The following is a 15,581-nucleotide window of genomic DNA, read 5'->3' on the forward strand; positions in this document are numbered from 1 at the left end:
TGTCCACTCTGCCTGTCAAAAAAAAAAAAATAATAAAAAAAAAAAAAAAAAAAAAGCCTACTGAGTAATGGTTAGGTCTGTCCTCTTGTGAGCAGAGAAAATCTCTAAAGTGAAACAGGGATGAGCAGCTTAACAAAACTTCTCTATTTTCTTTTTACCCTTTTTGTGATCTGCAGACAACAGTAAAAACTCTCAAAATCTGAAAGAAATCCAGTTCACTTTATCCATTAATGGGCATGATCTAAGACACACTATTTATTACTTTAGAAAAGCATCCCTCTTGACAGCCAAAGAATCAGATCCTGGATTCTTGCTAACAAAGGAAAAAAGTCAACATTCTGAATACAAAGTCTAGAAATGAAAAACAATCAAACCAAACCAAATGACCCATCACCTCCTCTGACTTCATGCGCTAACTCCTCTCTCTCCCTTGGTTCACCCTGCTCTAGCCATACCAGCCTCCAGCTGGAGGCACCCATGTGCAGGGCAGGCTCCTGCTTCAGTGGCTTTGTACATGCTGTCTCTTTAACGTGAATGTTCTCTTTCTCTGGCACTGACACTGCTTATCCCCCTTCTTCCTTCAGATCCTTTTTCTTTTTCTTTTTTTTTTTAAGATTTTATTTATTTGTTTGAAAGTCAGAGTTACACAGAGAAAGAAGGAGAGGCAGAGAAAGAGAGGTCTTCCATCCGCTGGTTCACTCCCCAATTGGCCGCAAAGGCTGGAGCCGCGCTGATCCAAAGCCGGGAGCCAGGAGCTTCTTCTTTTTTTTTTTTTTTTTTTTTTGACAGGCAGAGTGGACAGTGAGAGAGAGAGACAGAGAGAAAGGTCTTCCTTTTGCCGTTGGTTCACCCTCCAATGGCCGCCGCGGCCGGCGCGCTGCGGCCGGCGCACCGCGCTGATCCGATGGCAGGAGCCAGGAGCCAGGAGCTTCTACCAGGTCTCCCACGTGGGTGCAGGGGCCCAAGGACTTGGGCCATCTTCTACTGATCGGAAGTGAGGCAGCAGGGATTCGAACGGTGCCCATATGGAATGCCAGTGCTTCAGGCCAGGGTGTTAACTCACTGCACCAGAGTGCCAGCCCCAGATACTTTTTTTCCTTTCCTTTTTTTTTTTTTTTTTTTTTTTTTGACAGGCAGATTTAGACAGTGAGAGAGAGACAGAGACAGAGAGAAAGGTCTTCCTTCCATTGGTTCACCCCACAAATGGCCGCTATGGCCAGAGCTATGCTGGTCCAAAGCCAGGAGCCAGGTGCTCCGTCCCGGTCTCCCATGCGGGTGCAGGGCCCAAGCACTTGGGCCATCCTCCACTGCCCTCCAGGGCCACAGCAGAGAGCTGGACTGGAAGAGGAGCAATCAGGACAGAACCGGCGCCCCACCCGGGACTAGAAACCGGGGTGCGGGCGCTGCAGGTGGAGGATTACCCAAGTGAGCCACGGCACCAGCCCAGATCCTTTTTCTTTTTTTTTTTTTTAACTTTTATTTAATGAATATAAATTTCCAAAGTACAGCTTATGGATTACAATGGCTTCCCCCCTATAACGTCCCTCCCACCCGCAACCCTCCCCTTTCCCACTCCCTCTCCCCTTCCATTCACATCAAGATTCATTTTCGATTCTCCCTATATAGAGAAGATCAGTCTAGCATACATTAAGCAAAGCAGATCCTTTTTCAAAGGATACTTTCTTAGTGACAAGCCACTTCCTATTTCCTCCCCTATGAGAAAATGTGCTACATAGGGATTACTGTTTGGCTTTGCATTGATTTGGTACCAGATTTCTTTTATATAAAAGAAATAAGGTTCACTAGTCAAAATTCTAGCAAAATTTTAATATAGGTATCAGAATACAACAAATGTTAAAATGCTCTCAACAATCTACTCTCTGTAATACATTACAAATAAAAAAAAATTCCCAGTATAAAATAAACTTGGTGTTCCTTAATCAAGGGACTAGAAATATCTATTGTGCTCAAACAAGCAATGAGCTTTATTTATATTGAGTAACCTCAGAATGAAATGAAAGACAATGAATAAATTATACAGAAAAATAGAAAGTGCAACAACTATAAGAGAAACATACACCCCCTGTGCCTCCTGCACAGCGCCCACATAGGGCTGACAGCTGGGCAGCCTGTCACCGGATGATCTGTAGTGAGACGCAGAGACGCTGTGCAGGAGGATGGCAATGGAACAGCATGCCAGGGGAGCCAAGGAAAATTGAGGGGTTAGGTGAAGTTAGCCAGCAGGAGATGGCACATATCCCGCAGAAGCACTACATGAGGGGAACAAGGGACTGGAAGTCAACTGCAGGTTTCCACCCCTGACGGACAAGGAACATGCCCACAAGCAGCACCTAACAAACAGCACCTTCTCCCAGGCACTCCTGGAGGAAAGGCGTAAGAGCAGAAGTCTAAGAGATCGTGCAAATGTTTCTCAGAGACCCCAAAGGAATTATTTACTATCTAAACAGGAGTGTGCTTTACATGGTTACGATTAAGGTAATTTTTCCACTTCAAGCAAGTTACTAAAAAATTATCAGATTATACAACAGACTAAATAAATTCCCTGTGTATCTATATTGTAAGGTCAGTAAATATATAAAAGCATTAGCAAATACCTGAACACATGTGGAAAAGAACACCTTAGCCATAAAAGCAATGGGAAAATTTGATCTAAAAAATCAACAGATTAGACCATAAAACATTTTAAAACTACAGCACATAAACAAACACAAAATTAAAAGCCAAATCTTTAAAACCAGGAAAATTACAACAAATAAAACAGACTAAACGCTAACACCCTCAACACATAAACATTTGAAAACTGCTCAAAGCAAGACAATAAAACTCAGCAAATTGAAACAAATCAAAAAAGGATGGGCAATTAATAAACATCTGAAAAATTGTTCACTCTCACAAGCAGTCAATAAAACTGAAATTTTTAAATGCCATTTTTTAAACTATCAAACAAGATAATATAACTTCTTAAACCTCAGCACTGAGTAGAACAGACATTCCTCATGTACTGCTAGAAATCAGCATCAACTTTAATGTCATTGTGCTATGTATTACTTTTCTGAACCTCAATATTTGCTTTAGAGTTATCCATCTTGAGAAAATAGTCGGTAAAGGGAATAAAGTTTTGTACAAACAGGCTGCTTGAGGCATTATTTGTAAGAGACAAAAAAGAGGCAGAGGGGACACTGAGATGATCAAAATTAGACATACAACATAAAGACACCTTACCATGGGAAGCATTATGTAGCTATTGGAAATATTCCTCAAAGACTATTTAAAGATATAAACTGGTCACTACACTAAGTGAAAAGAGGGTACCTACAACAAATACAGGACAAACAAATTATGATACCTTCATAAAAAGAAAGGGTATTCAGTAATTTTAAACACAACAAAACCCTCATATAAACAAACATGGACGAATCTCAAAACAACCAAAAAAGAGCAAAAAAAATTTATGAAGTTAAAGAAGTCAAAGCAAATACTGTCTGAGTCCAAATGCATGAAAATTCAGCAACAGGCACAACGAATCTAAGGCAACAGAACAGGGGTTACTCCTGGGCAGAAGCTATCAAAATCCATGGTGTCCAAAGACACTCTCAGGGCTCAGGGGATGTTCTGCATCATGATTTTAGCAGTGATCACTTCAGGAAACACATATGTAAAAAAATCATCAAATAAAATATTAACACATACACAAAATAATGAAAAGAAGCCTTCAAGATGTACAATTAAAGAGTTGTACGTTGTACCAGAAACATATGATACCATCATAAAGTACTTACAAAAACTGAAATTTGGTTAAATATATTTCTATACAAAGAAAAAAGAATGTAAGGTCCATCAAAATATTAACAGTAGCTAAGTTTTATATTGCAAATTATTTAAATTTTCTTTTTACCTTTCTTCATTTTCCACATCTTCTATAATGGGTTTTATGACTTTTATGATTGGGGGATAGTGAAGAAAAATCCACTAAAGTTTATTTTGAAACTTCCACCATGCTCATTAAAAAAAAAAAAAGTTATATTTGTAACTATCACAAAGTACAGGAAGACAAAGGAAATCCTTCCTTCTTCCAACAAATTTCCTATGAATTATACACTCACTCGTGTCTGTTAATTATGAAGGCAAATCAAGAAAATTTAGTTCTGCTTAGTAAAAGAATGAGAAAGTCAACTGGGTAGCCAGCACTATAAACTGTGAGACAACCTCAAAATTGATCCTGCCTAGAACAAATACAGGATTTTCACGACTCAGTTGGAACTAGTTCTTGAAAACTAGGTGTTTTTTTTTTTAATTTATTTTAAATATTCTTTGTGAACCCGATTTACCTAAATTCCATACAAAATGCCCAAGTTTTCACATTGTATTTACGATAAGAATACTGAGTTTCACAAATTTTTCAATGCTCATTAAAAAATAAGAACAAAACCAAAGAAGACATACAAACCTCTGATTGTACATGCCCCGAAAGTTGTAATTAGCTCTATAATTTGGGAATGGCTTTGGATCTAATGGCCTGTAGATGGCAGGCTCTCCCCTTTTCATAGCAAGCCCATTCAGTTCCACAGTTGGAGTTATACTGCCTGTTTAAAAAAAAAAAAATTAAAGGCACAAGTGAAATATTTTCACAATAAATCATGCACGCTATTTTTAGGCTACATTCAATTACCATGGAAGAAGGTGAGAGTGGACTGCCCATCTGTATGGTTCGCTGCAAAAGCGCACAAAGTAAACAAAAGAGGAAAAAGAAAAGAGTATCTACTGAAATTCCTCTGGGGCTTCTGCAGCATTTTCTGTACATTAATAAACAGAACTTCAACTGTATAATCATCCTATTTGAAACAAAGTAAACACAGTTCTTAGATTGTTTACTTTGGATATTACCTTTAAAAGCACTGGATTTGAACACTACTTACCCCAGAAAGTACATGCATTTGATCATTAAAAACATCATCTGTGAATATTTTTATTTATACTTTGGTAATAAAGCATCCAACTTTAGCCATGATTACAGCGTCATGAATAATTCCTGAACTAATCTAATGATTAGTGCTGCTCGTACATTTCTTAGTATTTGCTAGGAATAGCTCCCTGCAGATTTTTCCTCAAACTAAAATTTCATCTATTCCTATCAAATATTAAGAAATGTACGAGCAGCACTATCAATAAAGCAAAAGACTAAAAACAACCAAAGCTATAAAAAGTAAAAATAACACACATCTTAATCTTTTACTTAATGATACACCTCAGACAATATACCTCAGCAGTAATGGGTACATTATTAAATGAAAAAGAGCAAATTATCAAATACTGTGTATTTTACCTTATCTTTTATTGAAGAAAGGAAAAAACATCGATATAAAATCTGATAGATTAGTATAAATGAAAATAACTTTTAAACTTTTTCAGGCATAAACTCAAAATTAAAACAAACAAACAAAACTATAGGGAAAAGGCACAAAGAAAGGGAGAAATGGCAGCTGGCCCTCTCAGAATGTACACTGTTTATAGATTTTATCTTGAAAATGTGAATATTCTACTTAATTTGAAGTAAAACAATTCCAGCAAAATGGGGGAGGAATTGGAAATGGTGCCCAAAATTCAAAGAAAAATTAAACTGAATCTAACTATTAACCAAGTTGGTAACTTAACCACAGAGAGAATTGTTTCAAATAATTTTAAACACTGCAAAATACTTATGAGATAGTTACTAAAGGAAAAGAAAATCAGTAATCTTAAACTGTTTTCAGCATACTGTTAGTAACATAACTATAACTACTAATATGTTTTGGTTTACTTAAAACAAAATTAAATCAAGATGGAAACAAAGTAATCTCCAAAACAAAGCAATTAAATTAACAATAAATCAAACTTGTGGCCTTAGTCAAACAAGGAATAATTATTTCAGAAAGCTTTAATATATAATAAAATTTCTCTATTTCTTTTTTTTTTTTTTTTTTTTTTTTTTTTTGACAGGCAGAGTGGACAGTGAGAGAGAGAGACAGAGAGAAAGGTCTTCCTTTGCCGTTGGTTCACCCTCCAATGGCCGCCGCGGCCGGCGCGCTGCGGCCGGCGCACCGCGCTGATCCGATGGCAGGAGCCAGGAGCCAGGTGCTTTTCCTGGTCTCCCATGGGGTGCAGGGCCCAAGCACCTGGGCCATCCTCCACTGCACTCCCTGGCCACGGCAGAGGGCTGGCCTGGAAGAGGGGCAACCGGGACAGAATCCGGTGCCCCGACCGGGACTAGAACCTGGTGTGCCGGCGCCGCTAGGCGGAGGATTAGCCTAGTGAGCCGCGGCGCCGGCCAAAATTTCTCTATTTCTTAAAGAAAAAATATAACACCTGAAAGAAATCATAATTCAGTAATTATGTTGTTAGTAACAACAGTATTATTACTCTGAAATTATTATGTATTTATAAATAGGCATAAGATAACATAAACACTGTTAGAAACCAAGATTTTTAGAATAAAAGATGGGTGATACAATATAAAATCAAAACTTTCAGTAACATCCTGTAGTCTTACATTTGAGTTCATGATGTAGGTTCTCCTGAGCAAGGTATGTCCTAGCCCTGTCAACTTAGGAGGCCTAAAGGCAATGACCAAATTAGCAAAGAGGACAGGCAGCATCCAAAGTTTTGTTTACAACTATCATTTCCCACTTCAACAAAAATATATTTCTTGGAGAACAGCTGATTCCAGATCTGAAAGTGATATGATAAATAAAGGGAAAGAACCAAGCACCTCTCTTGTTTTTCCTGAATAAACTATACTCACAGCAAACAGGTGAGGGAAAAACTACTCATTTATGAGTACTGGGTGGAAGTTCAGCTAGTCAATGCAGAAGGAATAATTCCCAAAACATCACCATTTTGCTAATGCCGATAAAATATCTTTTAGGCAATGCAGCGAGCTGCTGCAATAATCATTAAGTCAGATGTTGATAGGGAACTTGATGATGAATGAACCATGCTAATAATAAAGGGACCCACTAAGTAAAACTTGTAAATCTCAAAATAAGACACAAGAAAGTAAGTGCCTGTCTGATGTAGCACAATAGGAAATAGACAAAACTACCTATAAGGCAGTCTTGCCACCAAAAAAAAAAAAAAAAAAAAAAAAAAAAATCAAACCTAAATTACACAGCTTCCAGACTATCAGTTTGTAGGGAACACAGGAGCTAGGCAAACAGGCTAAACACACCACAAGTTTGCTATCAGCAAAACCAAGAACGTGGAAAATTCTACAGGACTAATGAACACAGTTTCTTCAACCAAACAATCTGTGTGGTAAAACAAAGATAGAGAAGGATTCTGTATCTTAAAGGACTCTAAAGAGATGATACCAACCAAATACAGCAGTAAATGGACCTCATTTCAATCTAGATTCTAACAAACCAACATGAAAAAAATGAGACACATTTATTTATACGTGGAAGCTTAAAAAGCTGACCTCATAGAAGTAGAAAGCAAAATGGTTACCAGACACTAGGAAGGGCAAGGGTGGGGGGAAGAAAAGAGGATGGTTAATGGATACAGGGGTTCTATAACACATCAGGGTGACTATAGTTGACAACAATTAACTGTATACCTCAAAACAGCTAATAGAGGATTTTTAATGATTCCAACAAAAAGAAATGATTAACTTTTTAAAAAAGATTTATTTTATTTAGAGTTACAGAAAGAGGTCTTCTAACCACTAGTTCACTCCCCAAATAGCTGCAATGGCCGGGACCAGGCCAGGCCAAATCCAGGAACCAGGAGCTTCTACTGGGTCTCCAACATATGTGCAGGGGCCCAAGCACTTGGGCCATCCTCTGCTACTTTCCCAGCTGCATTAGTAGGGAGCTGGACTGGAAGTGGAGCAGCCAAGACTTGAACCAGCACCTGCGTGGGATACTGGCACTACGGGTACCAGCTTAACCCAATATGCCACAGCACTAGCACTGAAATGATCAATTCTTTTTTTTCCCCCTTAAGATTTATTTACTTATTTGAGAGGCAGACTTACAGAGAGAGAAGGAGAAACAGAACAAGAGAGATCTTCCATCCACTGGTTCACTCTCCAAATGGCCTCAACAGCAGAAGCTGGGCCAGGTCAAAGCCAACTGCCAGGAGCTTCTTCTGGGTCTCCCACATGGGTGCAGGGACCCAGGGACTTGGACTAGATGGCAGGGAGCTGAACTGGAAGCAGAGCAGCTGGGACTTGAACCAAAGCCCATACAGAATGCCTTCACTGCAGACGGTGGCTTAACCTGCTGCGCCACAGCGCTGGACCCCAAAATGATAAATTCCTAACATGATAGATAAGCTATTACCCTGAACCAATTATATATTGTGCTGAAATAACACATAACATACCATAAATATATATAATTATTATACATCAACTAAAACTGTAAAAAAATTTAATTAGACAAATAAAAGTTGAACTCTAAACTATTTTTAATATTAAGAATAATTGTATTATATACTAAAATAATATTGTAGAATTTTAAGGGCCCTTATCTGAAAATTCAGTATGTAGCTCTCAAAACACATAGAATATTTCAAAAAGTTCATGAAAAATGGAACTAAAAGATAAGCTTTGCTGCAAAAAATTTTTTTGAAATTCATATAGTTTTTTCATAATACACATGGTCCAGACCTTTTGACAATTCCTTTACTGAATTATTTATTTATGGATGAAGTGTTATACCTGAGATTTGCTTCAACATAATAGAACAAGATTGGCCAAAGTGGACTGATAATCAATGATGCTGGGCTGGGTTATAGGGGATGTTCACTATTTCATGCTTTCTACTTCTGCAAAAGTTGAAAAATTCCACAACAGGGGTCAGCACTGTGGTGCATCAGGTTAAGGCATGGCCTGTGACACTGGCATCCCATATGATACCAGATCGAGTCCCAGCTGCTCCACTTCTGATTCAGCTTCCTGTTAATGCACTTGGGAAGGCAGAGGATTACGCAGCTCTTTGGGGCTTCCCTCCCACGTGGGAGATTCACATAGAGTTCCAGGCTGCTGGCTGCAGCCTTCCCCAGCCCTGGCTGTTGTGGCCATTTTGAGAGTAAACCAGCAGATGGAAAATCTGTCTCTCCCTCTCTTTCTCTAACTGTGCCTTTCAAATAAATAAATAAATCTTTTTTTTTTTTAATGGTAATAGAATAAAAAGCCAGTTACACTGTCCCCATCCAGGGCCAGTGTTGTGGTACAGCAGGTAAAGCCACCATCTGGGATGCTGCCATCCCAAATGGGCATCAGTTCAGATCCCCAGCTGCTCCACTTGTGATCCAGCTCCCTGCTAAAAGCATGGGAAAAACAGCAGAAGATGGCCCAAGTGTTTGGACCTGTGCCACCCACGTGGGAGTCCCACATGAAGCTGCTAGCCTCTTTTAGGTCTGGCCCAGCCCTGGCCATTGTGGCTACTTTGGGATTGAACCAGCAAATGAAGATCTATCTTTCTCTTTCTCTCACCTTCTCTCTCTCTCACTCTATAACTCTGCCTTTCAAATAAATAAATATTTTAAAAAAGAAGCTTCTTGCCAATGCAGACCCTGGGAGGTGGTGGTGATGGTCCCTGCCACCCAGCTCCGGGCTTCAGCCTCAATCCCCCACCAGTGTGGTAGTATGGGGTTTGATCCAGCAGAAAGGATATCTCTGTGTCTCTCTCTCTCTCTCTCTCTCTCTCTCTCTCTCTCTCTCTCTCTCTTTCTCTCTGCCTCTCAAAAACATTCAAGAAAAAAAAAATTAAAGGATAATGGAGCCTGCCACAAATGCACATAATTGGCATCTATAAGTTAATAAACTGCTTATCTCATTTTGAAAAAAAAATATAAAATCACTAAAGATTACAAGATTAAGAACTAAATCAAGGTTAAGAAGGGAAAAGGAGAAAAAAGGAAGAAGAAAAAATAAGTTAACATACTGAATTCCAAGTCTAATTAGTCTAAATCCCTAATTTCACACATACACTTTTAGCAAAGAAAGAAAATGTTAAGCACAGACAGAAATACACAAACTTTAAGCATATATCTGAATGAATTCTTACATACATAAATATTCATATGAGTGCTGTTCAGATCAGGATATAAACATTTCCATCACATTCTTCAGCCTCTCCAATCAATACTCATCTCCCCAGATTACCCATTCTGACTTCTGGCATGACAGATTAGTTTGCCTATTCTTCTTATCTATTTTCTGTCTTCTTCATTCAATATAATAATTTTATCTTCATCTATCAAATGTTGCATACATTAAACTTTTTGAAATCACTGAATGGTATATAACACCAAATGAAAATACTACAATTTACTTATCCTGCTATTGAAAGGAACATCTGGGTTGTTCCCAGGTTGGGGCCATGATGTATAAAGTGACTTTGACCACTTCACAATAAATCTTCTAAGAGAGATATATACTCAGTTCTCTTGAGTGTAAACCTAGAAGTGGCAGTACTGGGTCACAGAGTAGGTTTATACTTAACATTATTACAAACTGCCTTAACAGCTGTCCAAAGATTTTTTTGTTAAGATTTTATTTATTTATTTGAGAGATAAGAGTTATAGATAATGAGAGGGAGAGACAGGAGAGAAAGGTCTTCTATCCACTGGTTCACTCCCCAAATGGCTGCAGTGGCCAGAGCTGAGCCGATCTGGAGCCAGGAGCCAGGAGCTTCTTCCAGGTCTCCCACACAGGTGAAGGGGCCCAAGTGCTTGGGCCATCTTCTACTGCTTTCCCAGGCAAAACCAGAGAGCTGGATCGAAAGAGGAGTAGCCAGGACTAGAACTGGCCCCCATATGGGATTCTGGCACCACAGGGGGAGGATTAACCTACTGTGCCACAGCAACAGCCCCCCAAAGATTGTTTTGAAAAACAAAGGCTAATCCTCCGCCTAGCGGCGCCGGCACACACGGGGTTCTAGTCCCGGTCGGGGCGCCGGATTCTGTCCCAGTTGCCCCTCTTCCAGGCCAGCTCTCTGCTGTGGCCAGGGAGTGCAGTGGAGGATGGCCCAGGTGCTTGGGCCCTGCACCCCACGGGAGACCGGGAAAAGCACCTGGCTCCTGGATCCTGCCATCATATCAGCGCGGTGTGCCGGCCACGGCGGCCATTGGAGGGTGAACCAACGGCAAAGGAAGACCTTTCTCTCTGTCTCTCTCTCTCACTGTCCACTCTGCCTGTCAAAAAAAAAAAAAAAAAAAACAAAACAAAGGCCAGTCTATGCCTGTAAAAGCTTAAATTTTAAATTTCATAAAGATTTCAGTATAATAATGAACATGTTAGTTATCTAAGATTTATGGCACTTTGAATTATACTTTGCAATAATCACACAGAGTAGCTTAAAATCCAAACGGGATGGGAGGGAAGAAGCTTGAAAGATGGCTTCCTCTAAGTGAGAATTTAATGTGTTGGAATGCATTGGTGGCAAACATTAGCATGGATGTATGGATTTCACACTGGATAAAAGTATTATATCTTCATGCAATTTTTGTTCAGCTCTTAAGCACTGGAAGCCAGATTACTTAGTTAAGTGGAGACCACTCGTAGCCTCGAGTTCTTCCATGAGTTTTTTCTGTGGAAGTATTACTGTGCATGTAGAGAAGATGTGCTCGTGGTGGGTGTCAGTATTGTTCTGTATAAAAGAGAACATTTAAATAATAATCTAATATAAATATCTCATTTGAAAGTAAGATTACAGCATACTCACTTTTTCTTCAAAAAAATGTCAGAAACTGATCTTTGTAAAGCAGAGTAGAAGAGAAGCAAAAAAGCACAAGTCATAATGAAAAGGCTTATGGTGCTGTGGAACAGTAGGTCAATTCTCCACTTGCACCACCGGCATCCCATACGGGCACCAGTTCTAGTCCCAGCTGCTCCTCTTCTGATCCAGCTCTCTGCTATGGCTTGGGAAAGCAGCAGTAGATGGCCCAAGTCCTTGGGCCCCTGCACCTGGAAGAAGCTCCTGGCTCCTGGATTTGAATGGGCTCAGCTCCAGCCATTGCAGCCATTTGGAGAGTGAACTACTGAGATGCAAGACCTTTCTCTCTGTCTCCTCCTCTCACTGTCTGTAACTCTACCTCTCAAATAAATAAATAAAATCTTTTAAAAAATACTTAAATCCTATAGCAAAGCATGTTCCTCTCTTTTATACAGAACAATACTGACACCCAGCATGAGCACATCTTCTCTACATGCACAGTAATACTTCCACAGAAAACACGCATGGAAGAACTCAAAGCTACGAGTGGTCTCCACTTAACTAAGTAATCTGGCTTCCAGTGCTTAAGAGCTGAACAAAGATTGCATGAAGATGATCATTACCCATGGCTCCTCATGTATCAGAAGGTTATAACACACCATCATGTATAAGGTATAAACACACCATCAATTTTTAGTGGTTATAGATACATTAGGGGATATCTCTATATCTGATAGTGACAAATACAAAAGGGCTACTTAGGTGTATGTATGTACATAAAGATAATTTTACACCTCTATATGTAAAAGCTGAAAGAAAAATGTCACAACCAGTTTTCAAGGAGCAACATATTACTAACACTTTAAGCAGTTCTGAAGGCAGTTAGGAAAATTCCTGGATGGAGCCTGCATTGTAGCACAGCATATTAGGCTGTTGCTTGTGAAGCTGGCATCCCATATCAGAGCCCCACTGGCTCTACTTCCGATCCAGCTCCCTGGTAAAGTACCTGGTAAAGTAGCAGAGGGTACCAAAGTACTTGGATCCCCTGCTACCTCGTAGGACATCTGGATAGAGTTCCAGGTTCCTGGCTTTGACCTGGCCCAGCCCTGGGTCTTATGGAGATTTGGGGAGTAAACTAGTGGATGGAAGATCTCTTTCTCTCCCCCTCTTCTGTCACTCTTTCAAATGAGTAATATTTAAAAAGAGAGAAAGGGGCCAGTGCTGTGGCATAGTGGGAGAAACCACCACTGGTGGTACCAGCATCTCATGTAGGCGCCGGTTTGAGTCTTGGCTACTCCACTTCCAATCCAGAACCCTGCTGATGTGCCTGGGAGAGCAGCAGAGGAATGCACAAGTACCTGGGCCCCTGAACCCATGTGGGAGGCCCGGAGGAAGCTTCTGGATCCTGGATTCAGATCTGCCAGCGCAAGCCTTTGCAGCCATTTGGGTAATGAACCAGCAAAAAGAAGCTCACTTTCTCTCTTCCTCCCTCTTTCTGTGTTAAGTCTGCCTTTCAAATAAACAAGATAAACCTTAAAAGAGAGACAGAGAAGTTCTTTGAACATAACAGTCACTCAATAAACATTTGTTCAATGAGCAATCAGGGCTCCATAAAGAAACAGCTTACAGGGCTGAGACCAGGAAGCTACAAGATGACCGAGAATCCAGCAGTGAAGCCATCTGGTCCTGAGCTTCACTTGGATGGGAGGGTCTTTATTATTAATTCAGTTTCCATCTTGATTACTAGTCTGTTTAGGTTTTTTGTCTTCATGACTCAATGTTGGTAGATTGTATGTGTTTAGAAATCTATCCATTTCTTCTAGGTTTCTCAATTTGTTAGCATACAACTCTTCGCAATAATTCCTGATGATTTTATTTCTGGGGTATCTGTTGTTCTATTTCCTTTTCATCTCTGATTTTATTGATTTGGGTCTGTCGCTCCCCCTCTTCGCGGAGGAACGACACAGGACCCTGCCTAGGCTTCATATCCGAGTCACGGCACCATTATGTCGCTCCCCCTCTTCGTGGAGGAGCGACACTAAACCCTGCGCTGTTCTTTCGTCTGCTCGGCCCTCCCCGGGTTTGCTGCTGGTTCTTCCCGGGTTGGCTACTATCCCTTCCACCTCCGTGGAAGGGCAGTTCCCCCTGGCCACATTCCCCACTTCCGCAGGGGAGCGGCACACCGCCGGCCGGCTCTTCTCGGGGGCTGCACAGGTGTTCCTTCAGCTAGATGTTCCCCTTAGATGTTCCCCATAGATGTTTCCGGTGCATGCCGTCTCTCTCCTCCTTTATAGTCCTCCTCCGCCAATCCCAACTCGGCTGCCCACACGCCGAGTACGCTGCTCTCCAATCAGGAGCAAGTCCTACAGTTAATTGGTTGAACTGGAGGCAGCTGTGCGGAAGCTGTTTACTTCTCTCCCAGCGCCATATTGTGGGAGAGCAGATGCATAGAATAAGTCTTAATTCCAGTAACTCAGTCTAGTCCGGGTTGCTCCCCACAGGGTCTTCTCCCTCTTTTTTTTTTTTTTAGTTAGTTGGGCAATGGTGTATCAATTTTATTAATGTTTTCAAAAAACCACTCTTCGTTGCACTAATATTTTTTATTTTTTTATTTCAATTTTGTTTCTTTCCTAATTTTCATTATTTCTTTACTCCTACTAATATAGGGTTTGGTTTGGTTTTCTTTTTCTAGAACCCTGAGATGCACTGATAGCTCATTTATTATCTTTCCAATTTCTTCATTGTAGGCACCAAGTGTTATAAAATTCCCTCTTAACACTGCTTTTGCTGTAACCTATAAATTTTGATATGATGTATTGTCAACTTCATTTGTTTTTAGAAATTTTTTGATTTCTTCTATGACCCACTGTTCATTTACAAACACTTCTTCAGTCTCTATGTGTTTGCATATGATCTAGAGATTGAGTTATTGATTTCCAACTTCATTCCATTGTGGTCAAAGAAAATACAAGGTATGATTTTGATTTTTTGAATTTGCTGAGATTTGCTTTATGGCCTAGAATATGGTCTATCCTAGAGATCCATGCACCAATGAGAAGAATGTGTATTCTGCACTGTGGGTGAAAAGTTCTGTAGGTATCAATTAGATCCTTTTGGTCTATAGTGTCGATTGGCTCTGTTATTTCTTTATTGACTTTGTTAGTTGATCTGTCCATTGATGAAAGTGGGGTGTCAAAGTCCCCCATTACTATTGTATTAGAGTCTAGGTCTCCCTTTAGATCCATTAACATTTCTTTTAAACAGGCAAGTGTCTGGTAATTAGGTACGTATACATTTATTATAGTCAAATCTTCCTGTTGAATTGATCCCTTAATGATTACTTAGCACCCTTCTTTGTCGCTTTTAACAGTTTTTATGTTAAAGTCTATTTTGGGCCGGCGCCGTGGCTCACTAGGCTAATCCTCCGCCTAGCGGCGCCGGCACACCGGGTTCTAGTCCCGGTCGGGGCTCCGGATTCTGTCCCGGTTGCCCCTCTTCCAGGCCAGCCCTCTGCTGTGGCCCGGGAGTGCAGTGGAGGATGGCCCAGGTGCTTGGGCCCTGCACCCCATGGGAGACCAGGAAAAGCACCTGGCTCCTGGCTCCTGCCATCGGATCAGCGCGGTGCGCTGGCCGCAGCGCGCCGGCCGCGGCGGCCATTGGAGGGTGAACCAACGGCAAAAAGGAAGACCTTTCTCTCTGTCTCTCTCTCTCTCACTGTCCACTCTGCCTGTCAAAAAAAAAAAATAAAAATAAAAATTAAAAAAAAAATAAATAAATAAAGTCTATTTTGTCTGATATTAGGATGGTAACACCTGCCCTTTTTTGCTTTCAGTTAGCATGGGATATCTTTTTCCATTCTTT

The 15,581-nt window shown here is 40.5% G+C and overlaps 1 protein-coding gene across 50 annotated transcripts in view; it reads right to left on the reverse strand.

Annotated features, from left to right (window-relative positions):
* STAU2 (staufen double-stranded RNA binding protein 2) overlaps nucleotides 1-15,581 on the reverse strand; it is a 368,761-nt gene that overhangs the window by 264,019 nt on the left and 89,161 nt on the right. For all 50 annotated transcript variants that reach the window (XR_016235741.1, XM_070075214.2, XM_070075206.2 and 47 more), the window contains one exon: nucleotides 4,469-4,604. Coding sequence is in view for 45 of the 50 variants with exons in the window: in XM_070075214.2 (XP_069931315.1) it covers nucleotides 4,469-4,604 (136 nt within the window). In the remaining 5 variants the exon portion in view is untranslated. The remainder of the gene's footprint in view (nucleotides 1-4,468; nucleotides 4,605-15,581) is intronic.

This window comes from Oryctolagus cuniculus, chromosome 6 (assembly GCF_051225735.1).
Source record: "Oryctolagus cuniculus isolate XC-2025 breed Fujian yellow rabbit chromosome 6, ASM5122573v1, whole genome shotgun sequence".
Classification (NCBI taxonomy): Eukaryota; Metazoa; Chordata; class Mammalia; order Lagomorpha; family Leporidae; genus Oryctolagus; species Oryctolagus cuniculus.